General features: G+C 53.4%; 7 protein-coding genes across 7 annotated transcripts; 5 read left to right on the top strand and 2 right to left on the bottom strand.

Annotated features, from left to right (window-relative positions):
- Window positions 1-132: 132 nt before the first annotated feature.
- Window positions 133-3,430, bottom strand: J4E93_007321 (uncharacterized protein; the record flags this gene model as incomplete). The annotated part of the gene is made up of 2 exons (XM_049345231.1): window positions 133-3,165; window positions 3,215-3,430. The coding sequence occupies 2 exons, from the start codon at window positions 3,428-3,430 to the stop codon at window positions 133-135; spliced, it is 3,249 nt and encodes a 1,082-aa protein (XP_049197461.1).
- A 1,320-nt stretch (window positions 3,431-4,750) lies between these two features.
- J4E93_007320 (uncharacterized protein) lies at window positions 4,751-6,331 on the top strand (the record flags this gene model as incomplete). Its single annotated transcript, XM_049345230.1, has 2 exons — window positions 4,751-6,087; window positions 6,142-6,331. 2 exons carry the CDS (start codon window positions 4,751-4,753, stop codon window positions 6,329-6,331), a joined length of 1,527 nt encoding a protein of 508 aa, XP_049197460.1.
- Window positions 6,332-8,019: 1,688 nt separating this feature from the next.
- J4E93_007319 (uncharacterized protein) lies at window positions 8,020-9,394 on the top strand (the record flags this gene model as incomplete). Its single annotated transcript, XM_049345229.1, has 2 exons — window positions 8,020-9,127; window positions 9,180-9,394. 2 exons carry the CDS (start codon window positions 8,020-8,022, stop codon window positions 9,392-9,394), a joined length of 1,323 nt encoding a protein of 440 aa, XP_049197459.1.
- Window positions 9,395-9,823: 429 nt separating this feature from the next.
- On the top strand, window positions 9,824-11,484 carry J4E93_007318 (uncharacterized protein; the record flags this gene model as incomplete). Its single annotated transcript, XM_049345228.1, has 5 exons — window positions 9,824-10,172; window positions 10,537-10,790; window positions 10,841-11,122; window positions 11,173-11,316; window positions 11,365-11,484. The coding sequence occupies 5 exons, from the start codon at window positions 9,824-9,826 to the stop codon at window positions 11,482-11,484; spliced, it is 1,149 nt and encodes a 382-aa protein (XP_049197458.1).
- Window positions 11,485-11,609: 125 nt separating this feature from the next.
- Window positions 11,610-13,506, bottom strand: J4E93_007317 (uncharacterized protein; the record flags this gene model as incomplete). The annotated part of the gene is made up of 3 exons (XM_049345227.1): window positions 11,610-12,499; window positions 12,560-13,281; window positions 13,334-13,506. The coding sequence occupies 3 exons, from the start codon at window positions 13,504-13,506 to the stop codon at window positions 11,610-11,612; spliced, it is 1,785 nt and encodes a 594-aa protein (XP_049197457.1).
- Window positions 13,507-14,410: 904 nt separating this feature from the next.
- J4E93_007316 (uncharacterized protein) lies at window positions 14,411-16,332 on the top strand (the record flags this gene model as incomplete). Its single annotated transcript, XM_049345226.1, has 2 exons — window positions 14,411-16,192; window positions 16,240-16,332. The coding sequence occupies 2 exons, from the start codon at window positions 14,411-14,413 to the stop codon at window positions 16,330-16,332; spliced, it is 1,875 nt and encodes a 624-aa protein (XP_049197456.1).
- A 576-nt stretch (window positions 16,333-16,908) lies between these two features.
- J4E93_007315 (uncharacterized protein) lies at window positions 16,909-18,163 on the top strand (the record flags this gene model as incomplete). Its single annotated transcript, XM_049345225.1, has 2 exons — window positions 16,909-16,970; window positions 17,023-18,163. 2 exons carry the CDS (start codon window positions 16,909-16,911, stop codon window positions 18,161-18,163), a joined length of 1,203 nt encoding a protein of 400 aa, XP_049197455.1.
- Window positions 18,164-18,506: the final 343 nt, after the last annotated feature.

The following is an 18,506-nucleotide window of genomic DNA, read 5'->3' as shown; positions in this document are numbered from 1 at the left end:
ATAGCTACAACGAAAAAGACCGCAAAGGAAAAGCACAACTGTGTACGATAAAAAAACACGAAATAAACGCCACCCAGCATTAAACATTTTCTGGGTATTGCATGTCCCAGTCGACTAACAGAGCTTCCGTGCTCAGTCTGTTGAGAAGTGGCTCATGCGCGCCGAAGGATGCGTGTCCTTCCTGTCCTCGTCGGTAGAGAACGCCTTCAACTTGTACTCCATAACCGTCGTGGAAACACCTTTGCCCTTGTCGTTGCTGGGGCGGCCGCTGCTCGGGGTGCTTCCATTGAGGGTGCTACCATCAGAGACACGGTTACCCATGCCGTTCTCCACATCACCGCCGTCCTTCTTGTCGTCCGCAGTGGCGTTGACAGCGCGGCCAGTGAAGAGGTCCTCCGGGAAGGGGAACAGTGTGCGACGTCTCGGTGGCGACTTCTTGGTTGCTGTCATCCACACCAAGGCCGTCATGTCTTTACCGAGGGCCTCGATGATGGGCGTGACGATGGGGAGGCAGGCGAAGAGCACACCGTAGGATGTTATGCCGACAATGGTTACGTTGATGCCGTAGCTGAAGCCGCGCTCGGCTAGTGCGACCATGAGCCAGGATCCGTAGGTCCAGAAAACGAGACCGTGGAGCAGGTAGATGGTGAAGACGTGGGGGAAGAGGACGAGGAAAGGAGGCGTGGACAGGACCCATTGTACCGCGGCGGAGAGTTCGACAATGGCTTGCATGCCGCCTGCGAAGAGCACACCGTTGAGACGCGGCGTGTAGTATGGCGGGTAGCCTGCCTGGTCTGTTTCCTGAATGGCTACACCAGTTACAGGATCGGGGTGGATGCCGCGCTCCGCAGTCGAGAAGTTAAAGTCCGTGTCGACCCAGTTAGGAATGACGTTGACGGCGAAACTGGCGCCAACGCAGGCCCAGAAGAAGGTGATGGTGGCGTAGTACGCTCCCGGTCGTGTGGCCAGGAATGCTTTCCACTTGTAGGTCACGTCGAGGTCGGTGAGGAGCAGACCGAGCCAGAGGTATGTGCCCCAGGACTGAGCGTACCAGTGGTTGATGAGGCAGAAGGCGTAGTAGCACATGCGCTTCCATGGTGTCTTGATCTCGTAGACGACGACAGCACCGAGAAGGACGAGCCAGGAACCTTGGAGTTGCACGGCGATGGTCCAGAGGACACCGGTGCAGTAGTGCAGAGTGATTTGCGGGACGGCGTTGGGGACAAGGAACATGAGTTCGAGAACTTCAGAGATGTACTGGCCGAAGTTGTTGTAGCGGCTCACGTAGGGCCAGGTCGACCAGGTCAGGGAAGGAATGTATTGTAAGAACTTGGTCGCGCCAACGTCGATGAAGAAGTACTCCAGTAGGGCCATAGAAGCGACAGGAATCATAAGACGGGGTGTTCGGCGTACGGCTGCCTTAGCGATCTCATCCATCTTGCCCTTGCGCAGATAAGGTGCTGTCAAGAAACGGACGGAGGTTGTGAAGAAGACACCAAGCCACATCTGATTGAGCAGGAACGGACCGATAATTCTCTGGGCCCATGGCTCAGATGCGTTGTGTGCATCTGCACCAGGTGTGACGATGGCAGGGACGAAGGTAAGACCAAAATGCATCAGGGTGACCACGAGAGAGCAGAGCGCCGTCAGACCAGCAAGATGGTCGATACGTTGTCGCTGAGGCAGAGGCTGGGGGCGCATACGAGGAGCTGGTAGGGCGGACTCGGTGACGGTCTCCATTGTGATCTTGTCATGGGGAGCGATCATGGGAACGGATGGGGTCATGGTGGCGCGCGGGTCCATCAAAGTGAGCATGGAGTTGCGATCTCTTGAGATGGCTGTGCCTGGAGTTCCTGGAGTCATCATCGATGCGTGAGGATCGACCATAGTCAACATAGAGTCGCCTCCCCTCGACACTGCCGTTCCTGGCATCGGTGGCATAGGTACGTAGAGATCCTCGCGCGTAGTGTTGAAGTTGCTGTTGAAAGGAGTTGGCCCACGGCTATCGAAGAATACCGAGTTAGGTCTGGAGAGACCATCCTTGGGTGTAGAGCCACCGAGAGTCGAGGTACCGGGGAGTCTCTCGATCGCCATGTCGTCGTCGTCTGAGTTGCGCTTTTCGGAAGCGGAGGGAGTTTTCTGGTCGGCACCACCACGAGAGAAGATCTCGTGCGAAGCCACTGTGAAGGTGCTGTCGCTGAATGGATTCTTCTTTTCGTCTTCGGACTCTTTTGGCTCCGTGGAGGAAGCTGGGGTAGGTTTCGGGGCTTCACTCTTGAGCTTGGGAGCGAGACGTCGGATGAGGGCGTGGATGATAAGGACGGTCGAGAATATGATGCATGATACGGAGAGCCAGAGTGCCGGCATGCGCCTGATGTCTTTGCCTTTGTACTGCTCCCATTTTTCTGTTGCGTCATCACCATATGGTGTGGAACCACGGAGTTCAATGTCGTCCATCGAGCACGCATCAGTCAACGGGCACCTCGCGACGAAATCCTCGCGAGCATCTACGCTCATTGTAGACGAGTTGAAGAACATGCGGATCCAGCCAACTTCGGCAACAGACTCTGTGCGTTCAGGTGGGCCACGCATGGAGTAGCGGTTACCGGTTGACCAATGCTTGAAGAACATGGCCGAGGGAACAGAAGGCATGCCACCGTTATTCTTCTGTAGGACCTGCCTAGTGAGGTTGCCACCGATGTAGAAGTTGATGTAGTCTGCAGTCCAATCGATCCTGTACTCGGTGAACTCCCATGGGTTGATGCTGCCATTGCTGAGGCCACCACCAAGGGTAGTATAGTTGCGGTTCGCAGCCGTGCTGTTGAGAAGCTGGCTGTAGTTCATTCCGAGGTTACGGGTAGTGAATTCGTTGTTGACAAAGGTACCCACCCATGGGTCTCGTCGGTTGTTCATGTTCATGACACTGAGCTCGGTGATCTCGGTCTCATTGTACTTCCACATCATGGACGCCGCCGTGCCCGCAGAATCCATGTCTGCAGACTTGAGTAGAGTGCGGAAAGAGCCATGCTGGATGTCGCGTCGCTTCGTCCGCAGACTAGCACCTCGAACGAGATGCTCGGCAGTCGAAGGTTCCACAACAAGCTGAAGAGAGTCGTTGTTGAATCTGAGATTGTCGGGAGAGGCGCCTTCGCGATAGACGGCATTCTGGGAAGCATTAGCTACTGGCTTTGAGGCATATTCACGGCAGACGGACCCAATCCTTTGCATACTTCTGAGCAAAGTCTTCGGCGATGAAGTCGATCGGTAATTGGGTAGTCTCGTTGAAGTAGACGATGATGGAGTCGGTAAAGAGCTCTGATGTCTGGGTGTCGTAGAAACCGCAGGTACAATTGTCCTGCCCACGCGTGACATCCGCAAGCGCAGGCAAGATATGCACAAGGGCAAGACCGAGCAAATGAGAGGAAAACATGCTGATGAGAGAGAGTGACTGAACAGAAACAGGGACAGATCCGCTGCTCAAGTCAGAAAGGCAGTATTTGTCTGCGACATATGCATGCAGCTAGCTGTGCAAGGCCTGTGTAAAGACCCCGGCCTAAGCTTGCAACACTGCTCTCCGGACGGGGAGGAGCCGCCTTGCTTCTCCGATCAGCATTGGCATCAGGTTGACGGCGTTGCAAAGTCCCCTATCTTGGACAAAGTCTTAGCCTGCTTCATGAGGGTCATGATCGGAGCGTTGCCTCAGCGGGGAGCGCGCGGCCCTGCAACAAGGCCAAAAAAGGTATGCAAGCTTTGCTTGGCAGGCCCGTACTTGATAGCAAGCAGAATGGACGTCGTGGCATGGGGCTAACTAGCCGCCGTAGGACGTGCAGACGAGAAGGTTGAGGAAGATGCCGTGCCCGCGCTGTCGGTGGGTCGGAAACGTGCGCCGCACTCCTGCCCGTGCATCGACGCTAGCACAGACGTTTCCTCCCAATGCATCCCGCGCTCGTTCTGCCTCAACAAACCCGACGAAACTTCATCACCATCCCAGTTTCGATCATTGATCTTCGTTGCCAGCATCGACCGATATCAGCCGTTTCCGGAAGGCGACAAGGGTCCGCATCACACTGCCAGTCCCAGCCGTGCTTCATGCGCTCAGCACGCCGCAGCGGGAACCCATTGTCGTGTCAATACCCAGTGCAGTGTCCCGTCTCTCAGCTTCTGCAGGCTCAGTGGCACCGTGGACACCGGATGCCAGAAAAATGCACCGCCAGATAGCGGCTGGCGTGTGTCCCTCCGATGTTCCTTCCCCAACCCGCCCGATTCTGCATGTTCGTTGACGCTGACCAAACTGCGGTCAACTGGTAAAAAGCACCTGGTTGGCCCGCCAGACTTGTGGACGTGGGTTTGACATGTGACTTGGCATATTCACCATTCCCGACCTGTAGAGCTGTACCGGGGTCGACATGGCCAACGTGCAGGCCGACCCACTCCAATCTCATTATCACAACTTGGCGCTGTTGATGCTAGGTAATGCTGATCTCAGTTGAGCACGAAGCTTGCATGGAGACCAGCTCCCACGGGCGGTAATCACGGTTTCGACATGAACCCTTCGGCGGTTTTGCCCCTTCTACAGTCGCTGCGTGTCGGCTACGGTGTTTACCATACGCACTAAGCAATTGTGCAATCAAGGGCCGAATATATGTTCTGTATCCGCTCCTTGTCAGTAGTCTCACCCCCTCCATCATAGTCACCATTCGCTTTGACTACCTCTTCCATCGTTACTGTCACATCATACACTCGTTTCAAGATGTCTGACACCACGAAGGACTGCGTAATTGAGGTCGGGGAGGTCACTTCTCCTACGGCCAACGAGAAGTCGGTCGCCAAAAATCCTTCCATCGCTACTGAGGCAATCGGTCGGACATCTTCCTGGATCTCTGAGTGGACGCCCTTCGGTCTGGTCGCCTCCTACTACGTCTTCTCGGTATGCCTCTACATGTACTGCAGCAACGGGCTGATTGCCATCTTCTGGTTCATATACATGTGCACCAACTTTTACATTGCCGGCACAACTGTCTTGGAGGCCTTCTTCAGTATCACGCCCTGCCGCGAGGCAAGAGCAATCGTCACGCAAGCGCAGGAGAAGCAGTGGCTGTTCCCCACGCCACACCACAAGCTACCCATCCTCGATCTTCTCATCGTCGCCTACCTACCCAATGAGCAGGACATCATCATGGACCGCGCTCTTTACGCGCTTGAACAGCTCGATTACCCCTCTGACAAGATCCGTATCGTCATCCTCTACAACACCCCCAAGCCAATCGAGCCATTGGAGACTGAGCTGCACCAACTCCCTATGCGCTTCCCCCATGCAAGGGTCATCAAGGTACCCAACTCGACTTCCAAGGCAGACAACCTCAACTACTACTTCACGCTGGACACTGGATCTGACATCATCGCCATCTACGATTGCGACCACTACCCTCACCCCAACTCACCACGATGGGCCGCTGAGCGATTCGTTGCCGAGAAGGATGTCGACATCGTCCAAGGCCGCTGCATCATCTTCAACTCCGACGACAGCTTCATGACCAACATGATCGCAGTCGAGTTCGACAAGATTTACGCTGTCTCTCATCCCGGTCGTTCTACTATGTGGGGATTCGGTCTCTTCTGTGGATCCAACGGTTATTGGCGCACATCGCTTCTTCGCAATCTGAAGATGGACGACACAATGCTTACTGAAGACATCGACTCTGCACTTCGCGCATTCTCCAAAGGTGCCAAGACCGTTCATGATCTCAATGTAACTTCCTACGAGTTGGCCCCCACAACCTTCAGCGCATTCTGGAAGCAACGTCTCCGGTGGGCTCAGGGCTGGGCTCAAGCGAGTATGCGACACATGAAGATGGTTTGGAATGGCGTCAAGGATCCGTTGCACGAAGAGCATGCCAAGCGCAGCTTCACTGCCCGCTTCGGTGTTTTGTCGCTATTACTCATCCGCGAGTCCTCGTACTATCTCGTCACACAGTACACGTGTTTAGTCGCATCATTCGTTATCGTCAAGTTCCCGACGTCCGGGGAGGAGCTCTGGAAGCTGGTCTATTTCCAGTACCCCGTATCACAGTGGCTTTTCATTATCAGGTTCGTACAGCCCTCGACGTAATCTTGTACTTCGCTAACGGTGTCGTGTCACAGTATTGTCTGCTTGATTGCTACTCTTTGGATCACCAACCAGGTCAAATCCGAGTACATCTCCAGAAGGATGATCATTCTCTTCTCGGTTCTGTACCCGTTTTACCTGGTTCTCAACGCCACAATCGGTCTTTACGGCCACGCTCGCCAGCTTGTCAAGTACAGCTCCTGGAACCCAACAGCCAGGAAGTAGGGTCATACCATATCATATTATCTTCTTAATTTTCTTTTTTGTCAATATCATAGGGAAGGGGCACAAGGCTTTGGATGCTCTCGTTTAGTTCGGGATGAAGCCCGCAAGCCATTAATGGCGGCTGAGGCTTTCATGAGTCACGCATCAGTATATAATACACGATTAATTACATCATAATTACTATTACTACATACTATTTCTGCACATTTTGACACGATGACCGTTGTCGCAAATAAGGTTCTTCGAGAGATGATGCGCTCTTCTCATTTACCAATGATCATTCATCGATTGACTCTGTTGTCCTGGCTCCTGAGTGGTCAACATGTGAAACTCGATCTATGAGATAACGCGCGGCATCACAGCGGAATGCAGAGCATCAGCCTTATCCCGGGCGACTCACGTCGGCGATACGATTTCCGATCTGTCACGCACAGTCTATCACGGAAGGTAAACTCAGAGATAAGTAAAATCCTAGCATGAAGCAGGGCCGAAGGGCAGCGCTTTACTGAAACGGACCCTGCACCCTGATGCGTTGCCAGAAAGCATCGGCCTAGCGACATGAAAAAGGAAATAATCAACAGCACCAGGGGTGGCCGGGACATTACAAGTCGACTATGCGGGCGATCGACACGCGCTCGCTAGCGCGTAGATCCACTTCGCAAGTGTGCGTTCCCTAGGCCGCGTGGGATGCTACCTACCACACTACACCTGGCGGGTAGCACAGCATCGTAGGCCGGCGGAACCATCCGCAAACTTGCTAGAAAAATTCGACACGGCGTTATCTTCGGTGAGTAGAATCTGTCTCAGCTGGCTTTTGCTCTCCGGGACGCGGACCTTCCTTTTTTGGTGTGAGCACACGAGTCAGCCCCTCGGATTTTGGAAAACGTGCGGATTTCACGACCCTTCGTGGCCTATCGCACGGATGTTCGGTATGAAAATCAACGTGCACGGACGGCCGCAGTTGACATGGCGGTCACTGACAGGTGTAGATGCCCAAGTAGGGCTGCCCCATGCGCCACACGTGGAAGGTTCTGAGGAAGGCCGTTGCCCGGCGGTACCTGGGTGTTGAGGGATCAGGGTGCTTTTCATCGAGCACGTCACGACGTGCGTCTGGGATGTGTATGATGAAGACGGCAACGTTACAAGTCGGCAGGCCGACATTTCAACATCCGAGATCAAGATAACGATCAACAGCCGCCCGCTTCGTGTAAGTGGTCCGGATGCCAGAAATGCGAACTATTGTATGCCGCCAAAGTTACCCGCTGCCAGCCTCAACTAGGGTCAACGCTTATCGAACAACTGCTCAGCGGGACGTAGAGAACGCCACAAAAAGCATAGCTGACCCTTGGCATGCATGCGCCTGAATTGTGCTCGGAAGCTTGCGTTGCAACTAAGCTCAACGCTTCCCGTGCTCGGTAGGCAGATGCTGTGCTAGTCACGGAAAGAAAAGTCGCCTTCAGGTACGTGGTCGTTCTGGTGGCCAAGGTGCTGATCTCGGGTCTCCCACGGGGGGTCTTTGGTACGGGACGTGGTGCCACTGCCGCAAGTAGTCGCCAAGGGTCGTGCTGGTTTTGTTGTCTGTGTGGAATCAGAAGTCGAGGGTAAATTGCCTTGCTTGTAAGCTACTCTTCCTCTTTATCACCGAGATTCTCATCTTTATCGCGGTATCGAACAAGATGTCTGCAACAATGGAGCCTACCCTTTCATCCAAGCTCAAGGCTGTCTTCCCCTCGTCGTCAACCGAGCAAGGAACGACAACCCTGTCGGCTGACCAGAACTACCTCATTGGGCTTCGTGGCCTGTTTGTATTCCAATCATTCCTCTACGTGTTCTTCCAGACCTTTCTTCCAGCCGCCCTTCCAGACTCGAAGAATGTTGATGGCCCGGCGTACCAGGTCGCACTTCGAAAGTCATTTTCAGTAATCTTCGCCAACGAGGCATTGATCTACTCATGGATCATCTTCCTCTCCGCACGAACTATCTGCTTGCCTTACCTCGCCAACAAGACGCGTGAGGTCGGCGCATCCAGTGTCTTCCGTCGTGGCATCAGACTATGGATTCCGACTTTCATCGCCTACTCTTTTGCGGCAGCGGCATTCAGCACAACCTCGACCGACTACATCTCCGACTTCTTGGCCTCTACTGGCAACATCTCCACCATCGCACCGACGCGGATCCAGAACTTCTTGATTTACTTCAACTCCCTTTTTGAGATCTTCTGGGTCAACAAGCGTTACGCTAGTCAGGCCGCCAACGATGTCTTCCCATCTGGTACGCTTTGGATAGTGTCCGTGCTCTTCCAGCAAAGTTATACCGTCTACATCACCATGGTCATTGTTCCGAATACACGCACCTCATGGCGAGTAAAGGCCATGCTAGCTTTCATCGTAGCAGCGTTCTGGGTACAGAGCTGGGCCTGGTACAGCGTTACTGGCCTCATCATTGCTGATGCGGTCCTCAACATGGACTTCAAGGCCCGGTCCCAACGAGGATTCAAGATCGGCAACTTCGGTATCCCAGTCTGGCCACTTTACGCTGCGATGGTCCTTACCGGTGTTGTGCTGCAGTTCGCCTTCATCTCCGGAAAACCAGACATGCGCGACAATGAGCTATGGGGTCACACCGCGCTGTACGATGACGGATTCTTGAACGAGAACGTAGATCTAGACCAGCCGATGGCGAGGGTCGACAACTACCTCATCATCCTTGGGTCGATGCTTCTGGTTGAGACGTTCGAATTGCCCCGGGCTATCCTTCGCGGAGGCTTCTTCGTTTCGCTAGGCAAGAGGAGCTTTAGTAAGTCGCAACTCTTCGACAAAGTCATGGAACAATTACTTACACATCCCAGGCTACTTCCTCGTCCAATCTATACTCATCTACACCGCCGGTATCAAGTTATACACGCACATGGCCGACGCCGGCATGAACGGTTCTCTGAGCACTTTTGTCTGCTTCTTGGTCTGCGCACCGCTGGTTGCTATAGTTGGAGAGATTTTCTACCGTGTTGTTGATTTGCCGAGCATTATTCTGGCTAGAGGATTTTGGGCGTTCATGACGAAATAGGTGGCGGCAACGGCGCGCTACCGGCACGTGTGTCGGGTCATCGTCAGCCACATCTCTTGACATCTCGCTTACCAGCCGCGCAGCTTCTCTCCTCATTCGCATTGCTCGGGGAAACATTATCCGTCACATCGCCCTTGCACAAGACATTTGGCGAGAAGCTCACTGGCCGACAAGCCTTTCTCCATAGCTCGGCATGCTCCTTGGAGATGTCCCCGCAGCATTGGTGATCCTTCGAAACTTCCCCGCAATGTGGAGAGACTTTAGCCTATGAACATTGGTTCGGGAAGATGTACAGTTGCTTGGACGTGGGCGTTACACTAGCTAGATCCTTCGGTGTTGTTAATCTGTATTCCATTTTCTGTTCGCATTCTTCTCCTGTTGCTGCCGTGAAAGCGCGTTCTACTGTGACTAGTCTGCTAACCAGCCACAATGGATAAGCCCAAGGCAACAGACACTGAACGCATCGAAAAGGCGATCACAATCGATGAGACGATCGATCAAGCCCTGGATAAGCGTCTGAATCGAAAGTTCGACCTCCGTATTCTGCCTTGGTTGTTCGGGATATGGTACTTTGCTCCTCCACACTGTTCACGGCGTATGCTGAGTAAGAATTCTAGGCTCTTCTCGTTCATAGACCGCAGCAACATCGGCAACGCAAGAATAGCCGGCCTGTCTGACGAACTTTCCATCACAACTGGTACACGGTTTAACATCGCCCTCCTCGTCTTCTACATCCCGTACATCCTGGTCGACGTACCGTCTAACCTACTCGTCAAGCGTTTGCGCGCCGGGATATATCTACCAGCTCTGATCACGGCATGGGGTCTAGTGTGTACGTTCATGGGCTTCGTGCAGTCATTTGCTGGGCTGGTGGCATGTAGACTGTTGCTGGGATTATGTGAAGGAGGCATTCTCGGTGGCGTGATCATCTACCTTGCCATGTTCTACAGGCGAGGCGAGATGCTGCTGAGAAGCGGTCTCTTTTATTGCGCCGCGCCTCTATCTGGGGCTTTTGGTGGATTGCTCGCTTCGGGACTGGCAACCATTGAGGTTGGGGGGTATCGAAGATGGCCCTGGATCTTCTTTAGTAAGTTCTCGCTAATGTTTCACGTTGTGGAGGTGTTGCGCTGACATGATCTCAGTCGAGGGCGCAATCACTGTCGTGTTCGGCATCGTATGCTTCTTTTTCATGCCGGATACCCCTGCCGCAGCAGGATTTTTGAGTGATGAAGAAAAGGAGTGGGCATTGCGACGCATGAGGCTTGATGCAGGAGGATCCACCGAAGTCGATGTCGACGATGAAAAGTTCAGTTGGTATTGGGTCAAGATGGCACTCAAAGCCCCGCAGACGTACCTTTCTGCTTTCATCTGGTTCTTCTTGTTGGTGCCGCTCTATGTAAGCTTTTTTGGATCTCAAACGCCAGAGACTATACTAAAGCTTGACAGAGCTTCTCGCTGTTCCTTCCTAGTATCATTGCCGGCATGGGCTATCAAAGCACCACCGCGCAGCTCTTCACGGTACCACCTAACATGGCTGCTTTCATCACAGTCATTGGCACGGCGTACGCCTCCGACAAGTTGAAGAATCGCTGTTGTTTCATCATAGGAGGCTGCGTGATAGGGATATGCGGTTACGTTATGTTGATAGTGGCGACGACGAATGCCGTGCGGTACGCCGGGACGTTCCTGGTCGCGATCGGTGTCTTCCAGGGTTCGCCCATGCTCATGGTAAGCTTCGCCTGCTCATCGAAATGCTTACTTTACTCATCCGTCATCAGGGATGGGCGTCCAACAATCTTGCGCCTCACTATGTCCGCGCAGTCGGAATCGGTATGGTAATCAGCATAGCGAACTGCTCTGCATTCATTGGCACGTTCATCTATCTTCAGCGCGATGCGCCGAAATATGTTCTAGGCCATTCTGTAAGCCTTGGTGCATTGGTAGTAACGATCGTACTCGCCGCCATACAGTGCTGGTACCTAGGCTGGGAGAACAGAAAGCGAGAGAGAGGTGAACGGGACGATAGACTGCTGCGAGCGGATGCGGATAGACTTGGCCATCAGCACCCTAGTTTCAGATTCACGTTGTAGTCGGGAGGACATGGTAGCCAAACTAAGCCTTGGTGGTGGTCCATGGTGGGAGCTGATAGGAACACTACATTAGTACGTCGTCTGAACGTAGAGAAATCTACCGCCTAAGACATTGTGACACTGAGTCACTTGGCTTTCTTGTTGTCTCTTCCCCCAATCATGCCCTTTTGCTTCGTAGTATTCTTCTTCCACGGTGTCAGACTGCCGCCTCCAGCCACCCAGCCGATTGCCATGACGATCAACGTGAATGGCACGGCTGTTAGGAAGTACCAACCATACGTCGTCTTCAATGCTGAAACACTCTCGTTCATGCTATACAGCCCGGATATGAACGTCAATGGGATGAAGATGGTCGCTAGCCATGTTATCCTCGCCATGTTATGGTTCTCCTCGAGCCCGCGGCGCGAATCTTCGATGGATATTTCCGATGTAACAATACTAGTCAGGCGGTCGACTCGCTCCTGCAATTCATTGACAGCGGCAAGGACGCGTTTGAAGTCAGGCACTATGTCCTCGAACCCATCGACGTTATCGTAATTTATGGTCAGGTTGTCGGAAAAGAGCGAGCGTACGGAAAGAGGTGATGTGGGCGCAGCGGAGGACTGAGTAGACGAGGTAGTAAGCCGCGCTGCAGCCGGAAGCGCATGTTCCAACGTTTCCGTTATCATCTCCCGAAACACAGGGATCTGCCGACGCCAGGTATGCAGACGCTTGAGCGAAGTATCAATGGCATCACCTTTCGAGCGGAAGAGGCGTGGCATCTCGAGTTCCCACTCTATCTGGCTGAGACGAGCTCTTACATAGTCGCACACTATGAGCCACTCTGCGCAGATGGTGTATATGGTGGGTTTGGCGAGGACTTGCGCGTTAATTTCGTTTCCCTCTTTCCGCTCAAACCAAGGAAAGGCAGTCGTCATTTGAACAATGTCTTCAAACCAGGATACTGAAGACTTGATTGATGGGTAGATTTTGGTGTCCATCTTGGGTGTTGGCAACCAATTACTACGATCATACCCTTTACAGTGTCAGTAAGGCAACTCGGTACTTCAGCTACTGTCGTGTTGCTAGTACTTACAGAGTGGCCGGCCTTGGCTAACAGTTGGATCTAGCAAGACGATACCGACGGTTCCATTACCACACTTCTTGTCCTTGCCGATCCACATCGAGGTACGCGTACGCATGATGGACACGACTGCTCCCTTTCCATCTTGGTAGTGCCAATGGTTCTCATCGTTGTCAGGCCGTCTGAGCACGTTCCAAGAGTTTGCTTCCAGCCTCGAGTTGAAGTAGTCCTCTTCTGTCTTGTGGTATCGTAACCTCATATTGCGCATCTTGAACCAGGGCCGATGCCTCATGCTTGAGACTAGGCTGGGTGGTGACGCCCATGGGTCACGAGTATTGTGCCACACGTAGTCATCGATCTGCTCTCGAAAGAACAATGGATCTATATCGAAACGCGCTCCCAGCAGCTCAATGACTTGTCGAGACAGGTCTTCTACTATGAAGAGGCGCAGGGGAGGTTCTTTCGTATGCTCAAGCGACAGAGCTTGAAGAGTTTCTTGAAGCATAGCAGGCGATTTAATCGCTGTAGCTTTTGGTGCAGTGGCAGGACGATACTCGACAAAGGTGACGTTTGTCTTATTCGCACGATTTTCGCGTTCCTCTGGGTTCTCTTTGATCTCATTCCAGCGTAGTGGGGTAGTGCTAACCTGCATCCAGTCCGCTAGATGTCGTAACGTCCTCCACGAAGTTGACAGCGATTTGATGTGCGCCAAATATGGCCGGCTCTTGCTGTTGCTGCATTGCTTGAGTCTTGACCTGGAGGACTATATCAATGCTGTGAACTTACGGGTCCGGTAATTCCCACTCGTCTGCGACTGGTATCCTCTCGTATGCATCTCCAATTAATTCATATGGATCCGGAAAATCTGCGCTGTGCGGAATATGTTTCGCAGACCAAAGTGCGGGAATCGTGCCTCTCTTGGACGGCTTGCCATTGCTGTTGTCGGAGTAAGTAGACATGATCGCTATGGACACTGACAACGCGCAACCATGCCAGAGCGGGTGGCGAGATGAATTTATAGATGGGCAGGCTGCAAGGCGATGTTGGGGGCTGAGGGCTGAGAAGGCTGAGACTCAAGCGCGACGATCTCTAGTTGCATCAGGGGGCTCGTACATACGCGAGGTTTCCAGCTATGTACACCCGCGCGCCTGTATGCGGGTGTGGAGAGCTAACAGATATGCCAGGCGGTCCATAATCTCTCTGCAGTCTTGATCGAGTAGATCAAGACGCGTCAAGAAGTCGTAGGGATATCGCGTTGGCTGAATCCTCGAATTTGGCGCGCCGTCAGCTGAAACGTGCAATATCCAATTTGGGCTAGACGTGAAGTTGGGTCCGACAGCTGCAGACAGCAACAGGGCTAAGCAAGTCACGCGTCTAATGCCAGCTCACATTGGACCTTTCCAGAGATGACTGCATTACGCGACAGGCTACTGCGTTGTCGGAATATCGTTGGACTGTGTGGTATGCGCCTGGGGTTGTGATGTTGACTGCTGCTGTCACGAAAGTTGAAGAGAGAATGACTCCACGGGAGTGGTTCCACCGCAGCAGCGCCGCCTGCCATTTCGGTCTCCGGTCATTTCATTCCTCAAGAAACCAACACCCTACATCAGAGCATTCCTTTCAGTTCATCACACGGCATTGCCCCACGTGAAAGGCTATAATGGGGCGTTTCTGGGCTTACTCGCGTACGCGACGTCAGGATCAAATGTGGAGAGAACGCGGGGCGCGCAGTACACCTCGGAAGCCCATAAGGGCCACAGAAACGCAACATTGGCGGGACACTTTTGCGTAGTCGCGCCCATGTGTCGATATCTTGCAGGAAATCATTAATACTCTGCAAAACCTTTTCATTGGAATCTCGATATGACATACGGCATCTTCAAACCTCACTGGTCCAGATACCTAGGCCCTGACGCTCCCGATCCTGCCAAAGACACGTATCGACCTCACGATGAGGCTGTATTCTCGTCGCCATTTGGACCCTTTCCACCGACACCGGATGATCTCAACATTCACGAACTCTGCTTTCCGCCGAACAATCCATTACCCGAAGATTACCCTCTATTCATCAATGCTATAACAGAAGAGGTCGTCACACTCCACAGCTTCTATGCTCGAGTATGTGCATTGGCGCGTGTCTTCCGGTATGACGGACCAAATCCATTGGGTTTAGACAAGAGTCCCATAGACGACAAGGAAGATGGCGAGATCCTAGCGCTATTCTCGCGAAACCACCTGCATTATCCGATGGTAGCGCACGCATGCTTTCGATCAGAATTGGTCTTCGGGGGTATCAGTCCGGCATGTACACCGTATGAGCTTTGGTGGGTGCTCAGGAAGATGCAAATTACCAGCATCATGTGCCATGAGACACTACTTCCAGTCTTGAGAGAGGCGCTCAAGCTAGGAACCGGTGAATTCGATGATTTGCCACTCAAGCTCAAGTTGAATCCCAACAAAGTCATCGTGCTTAGCGACAATTCTCAACTAGATACCGTGTCGGGATATCGTACGATCGAGTCGCTCGTGAGGGAGGGTTCAAAGCTGCCGGAGCAGCCGCGGAAGCTGCTTGGGGGAAACCGAATGGCATATCTATTCCAGTCTTCAGGAACTTCGGGTCTACCAAAGGCAATGATGATCACACACAGTAACGGTTACCACTCGGGAATACAGACGCTTATCACTGCCACGCAGGCCGCGCGCTTTGCAGGAGACGAACCGTTGACACCCGTTACTATGCTGGGCGTCATACCAATGTACCACTCATACGGTATGATCATCTGGATCCTTCGCGTCAATATGATCAAGCAGACGAGTATCATGCTGCCGAAATGGAACCTTGAGCTTGCTTTGAAAAGCATACAAAAGTACAAGATCACACATCTTCCACTAGTACCACCTCTAGTTCGCCAACTCGCCCAGAGCCCATTGACTGAGAAGTACGACCTGAGCTCTGTGATCGGCGCGTCGAGCGGCGCTGCATATCTGCCACCAGATGTCGCATACCAACTGGCCAAGAAGCTGCCTCAAGGTGTGGGGATGCCGGTGCCAAGTGGCTATGGTCTGAGCGAAGCAGCCAGTATCGCGAGCCCGGCTGCGCATGGCATATTTGGATTGGAGCCTGCACTACCCGGCATGATCGGTTATCTGCTACCGGGTATGCAAGCTCGGGTTGTAGACCCTGAGACACTCAACAATGTGCCCAAAGGCGAGAAGGGCGAGCTCTGGGCGCGCGGAGCAGTCGTCACCCCTGGATACTTCAAGGACCCGAAAGCTACTGCGGACATTTTCACTGAGCCTGGTTGGCTACGCACTGGCGATCTCGTGATGCGCGACGAGCGTGACCGTATCCACTATCTCGATCGCCTGAAGGAGATGATCAAAGTCAAAGGTCTCCAGGTCGCTGCTACGGAGGTTGAAGATACGCTACTCGACCATCCAGAAGGTCTGGTGCGTGATGCGTGCGTAGCGGGCGTTGATAACGGCCGGGGCGATGGCTCTCTGTTCGTCCGGGCGTGGATTGTGCTCACCACTGAGGGCCAGAAGCAAGGGGAAGAGGCTGTCTCAAAGAAGCTGCATCAGTGGATCGAGGGACGTCTGAGTCGACACAAGTGGCTGACTGGTGGCATTGAGGTTGTGGATTCGGTGAGTACTCACCCAACGTGAGCTGCTAGTGCTAACGACTTTTCCAGATTCCCAGAACCCCCTCGGGTAAGATGCTGAGAAGAGAGATGCGGGACCGATATCATGAAAGCGTGAAGAACAGTAGCAAGGCGAAGCTGTAATTGTCAGCATGGATCGACCAGCCTGTGGCTTTGCTATGGACATCAAGACCGAGCTTGTCTTCAGATACAATTAAAGCGTACCACGGTATGGTCTTCGTGCACACGCGCCAATCGCATGTCTACTGAATGCGATCGTGGAATATAGCTGGATTGCAGTCTTGACATGCTTTTCGACACGGGTATCGTCTATGTGTCTATGATTACTGCTTTGATAGCTGTGCTGTTGGAGGTTGGGAGGCTTGGCATCGGCTCTGGCGAGACGCGTCCACAGGTCCGTCCAGCATTCACGCCCACTCTTTACTCATCAACTCCCCAACACACGGCAATCACATCTTAAGTCCGCCACATGTCGCGACGCGGGCCGTCTGCTCCTTTAGGCACCGGCAAGATGATGGAGGGGCAAGAGTGGGGTTGAGATGCGGCGCTTTGCCCGAAGTTCGGTGGGCGTCATGACGTTGGAGCTCTGCAGCTCCAGCTACAAAGTCAATCGCCTGATGCCGCCAAGTGCTTCTCGTCGTTGAACCCAAAATCTCACCTTCAACTTAACAAGAGACTACGACAACGTCTATCTACACCATGTCGTCACCAAAGACCGTCCGCTGGGGCATCCTCGCTACTGGAGGCATCGCCGTCACCTTGTAACTACCCCGCGCTACACCCCGCGGAAGCTGTTTACTAATAGACAGACAGTACCAAGGATCTCCTCTGTGACCCTACTACACGTGGCGTTAAGCACCTAAAGCACACGGTCGTCGCTGCCGCCTCCTCGTCCTCCGAATCGCGTGCCAAAGACTTCTTGAAGGAGGTCGGCGCACCCTCCGACGCGAAGGCATATGGCTCCTACGAGGAGTTCGTAAAGAACCCGGACATCGACGTCGTATACATTGCCACACCACACTCGCACCACTACCAGAATGCTATGCTCTGCTTGGAGGCCGGCAAGAACGTGCTATGCGAGAAGGCGTTTACTGTCAATGCCGCTCAGGCGCGCAAGCTGGCGGAGGTCGCAAGGTCCAAGAACCTCTTTTTGATGGAGGCTGTATGGACACGCTACTTCCCGCTCTCCATCTACGTCCGCGAGCAAATCACCTCTGGTCGCATCGGACCCATCACACGCGTCATCTCGGACAACAGCATGGCACTCGACCCTGAGAACAACTTCCCAGACGGCAAGCACCGCATGGTCAACCCTGATTTGGCTGGTGGCGCCCTGCTTGACCTCGGTATCTATGCGCTTACCTGGGTCTTCCAGACCATCTACCACACCCAGCCCGAGAACTCGCGCCAGGCACCCAAGCTCCAGGCTTTTGTCAAGAACTACGAGCCAACTGGCAAGGCCGACGAGCACAGCACCGTGATCCTGCAGTTCCCCCGTTCAAAAGAGCAAGGCGGCGAGGTTCATGCCGTAGCGACATCCTCGCTTCGCGTCGCCACAGCGCCCGGAGGCAACATGGATCAACCCTTCGTCCGCATCCAAGGCCCCAAGGGCGAGATCCAAGTCTTCGGGCACTCCTTCCGTCCCCTCTCCACCAAGATCATCGGTTCAGACGGCAAGGTTGAGTCGAAAGAATTCCCCATTCCGGGCCCAGGTAAGGGAAGCGGTTGGTACAATGGCTTCGGTGGCTCACTGCAATCAGAAGGCGAGGGCCAGGGCATGTTCTGGGAAGCCGACGAGGCGGCAGATGCTATTATCAACGGCAGGAAAGAGGGTCGCTTCCTTGGCCTTGATGAGAGTGTGTTGATTATGGAGGCTATGGATGAGGTGCGGAAGCAGGGTGGGCTTGTGTACCCGGAGAAGATTGAGACTCTGGATTACCCCACACAGTTGTAGGTCTAGCTCTATGAGTGATGGCTGGAGAAGTATGCTATGAAAGAAATGTAATAGATGTCAGGCAGTCACTGAAACTGACCCAATTTCGCCGATTCCTGTGCTCTTTGACAGCTGTCGATACTTGTTCGTGATAGAGCGCGCCTATAAAGAACTATGAACTCGGAATCGATCGCGACAACAGCGCAAGGGCTCATTGCGTGGAAGTCTCTCGACATGGCGGCGAAAAGCATGTATGAGCAAACATGTAGGTAGACATACCAAAAAAAGATATGCTAAATAGTGGATAGGTGGCGGTAGATTCCTGGACGAAGTGCGAGACGCTTGTCTGGGAAGGTACCTCCGC

This window comes from Alternaria ventricosa, assembly GCF_023758065.1.
Source record: "Alternaria ventricosa strain BMP 2768 chromosome Unknown scaffold_13, whole genome shotgun sequence".
NCBI classification, from domain to species: Eukaryota; Fungi; Ascomycota; class Dothideomycetes; order Pleosporales; family Pleosporaceae; genus Alternaria; species Alternaria ventricosa.
This window is presented reverse-complemented; position numbering and strand designations above follow the sequence as displayed.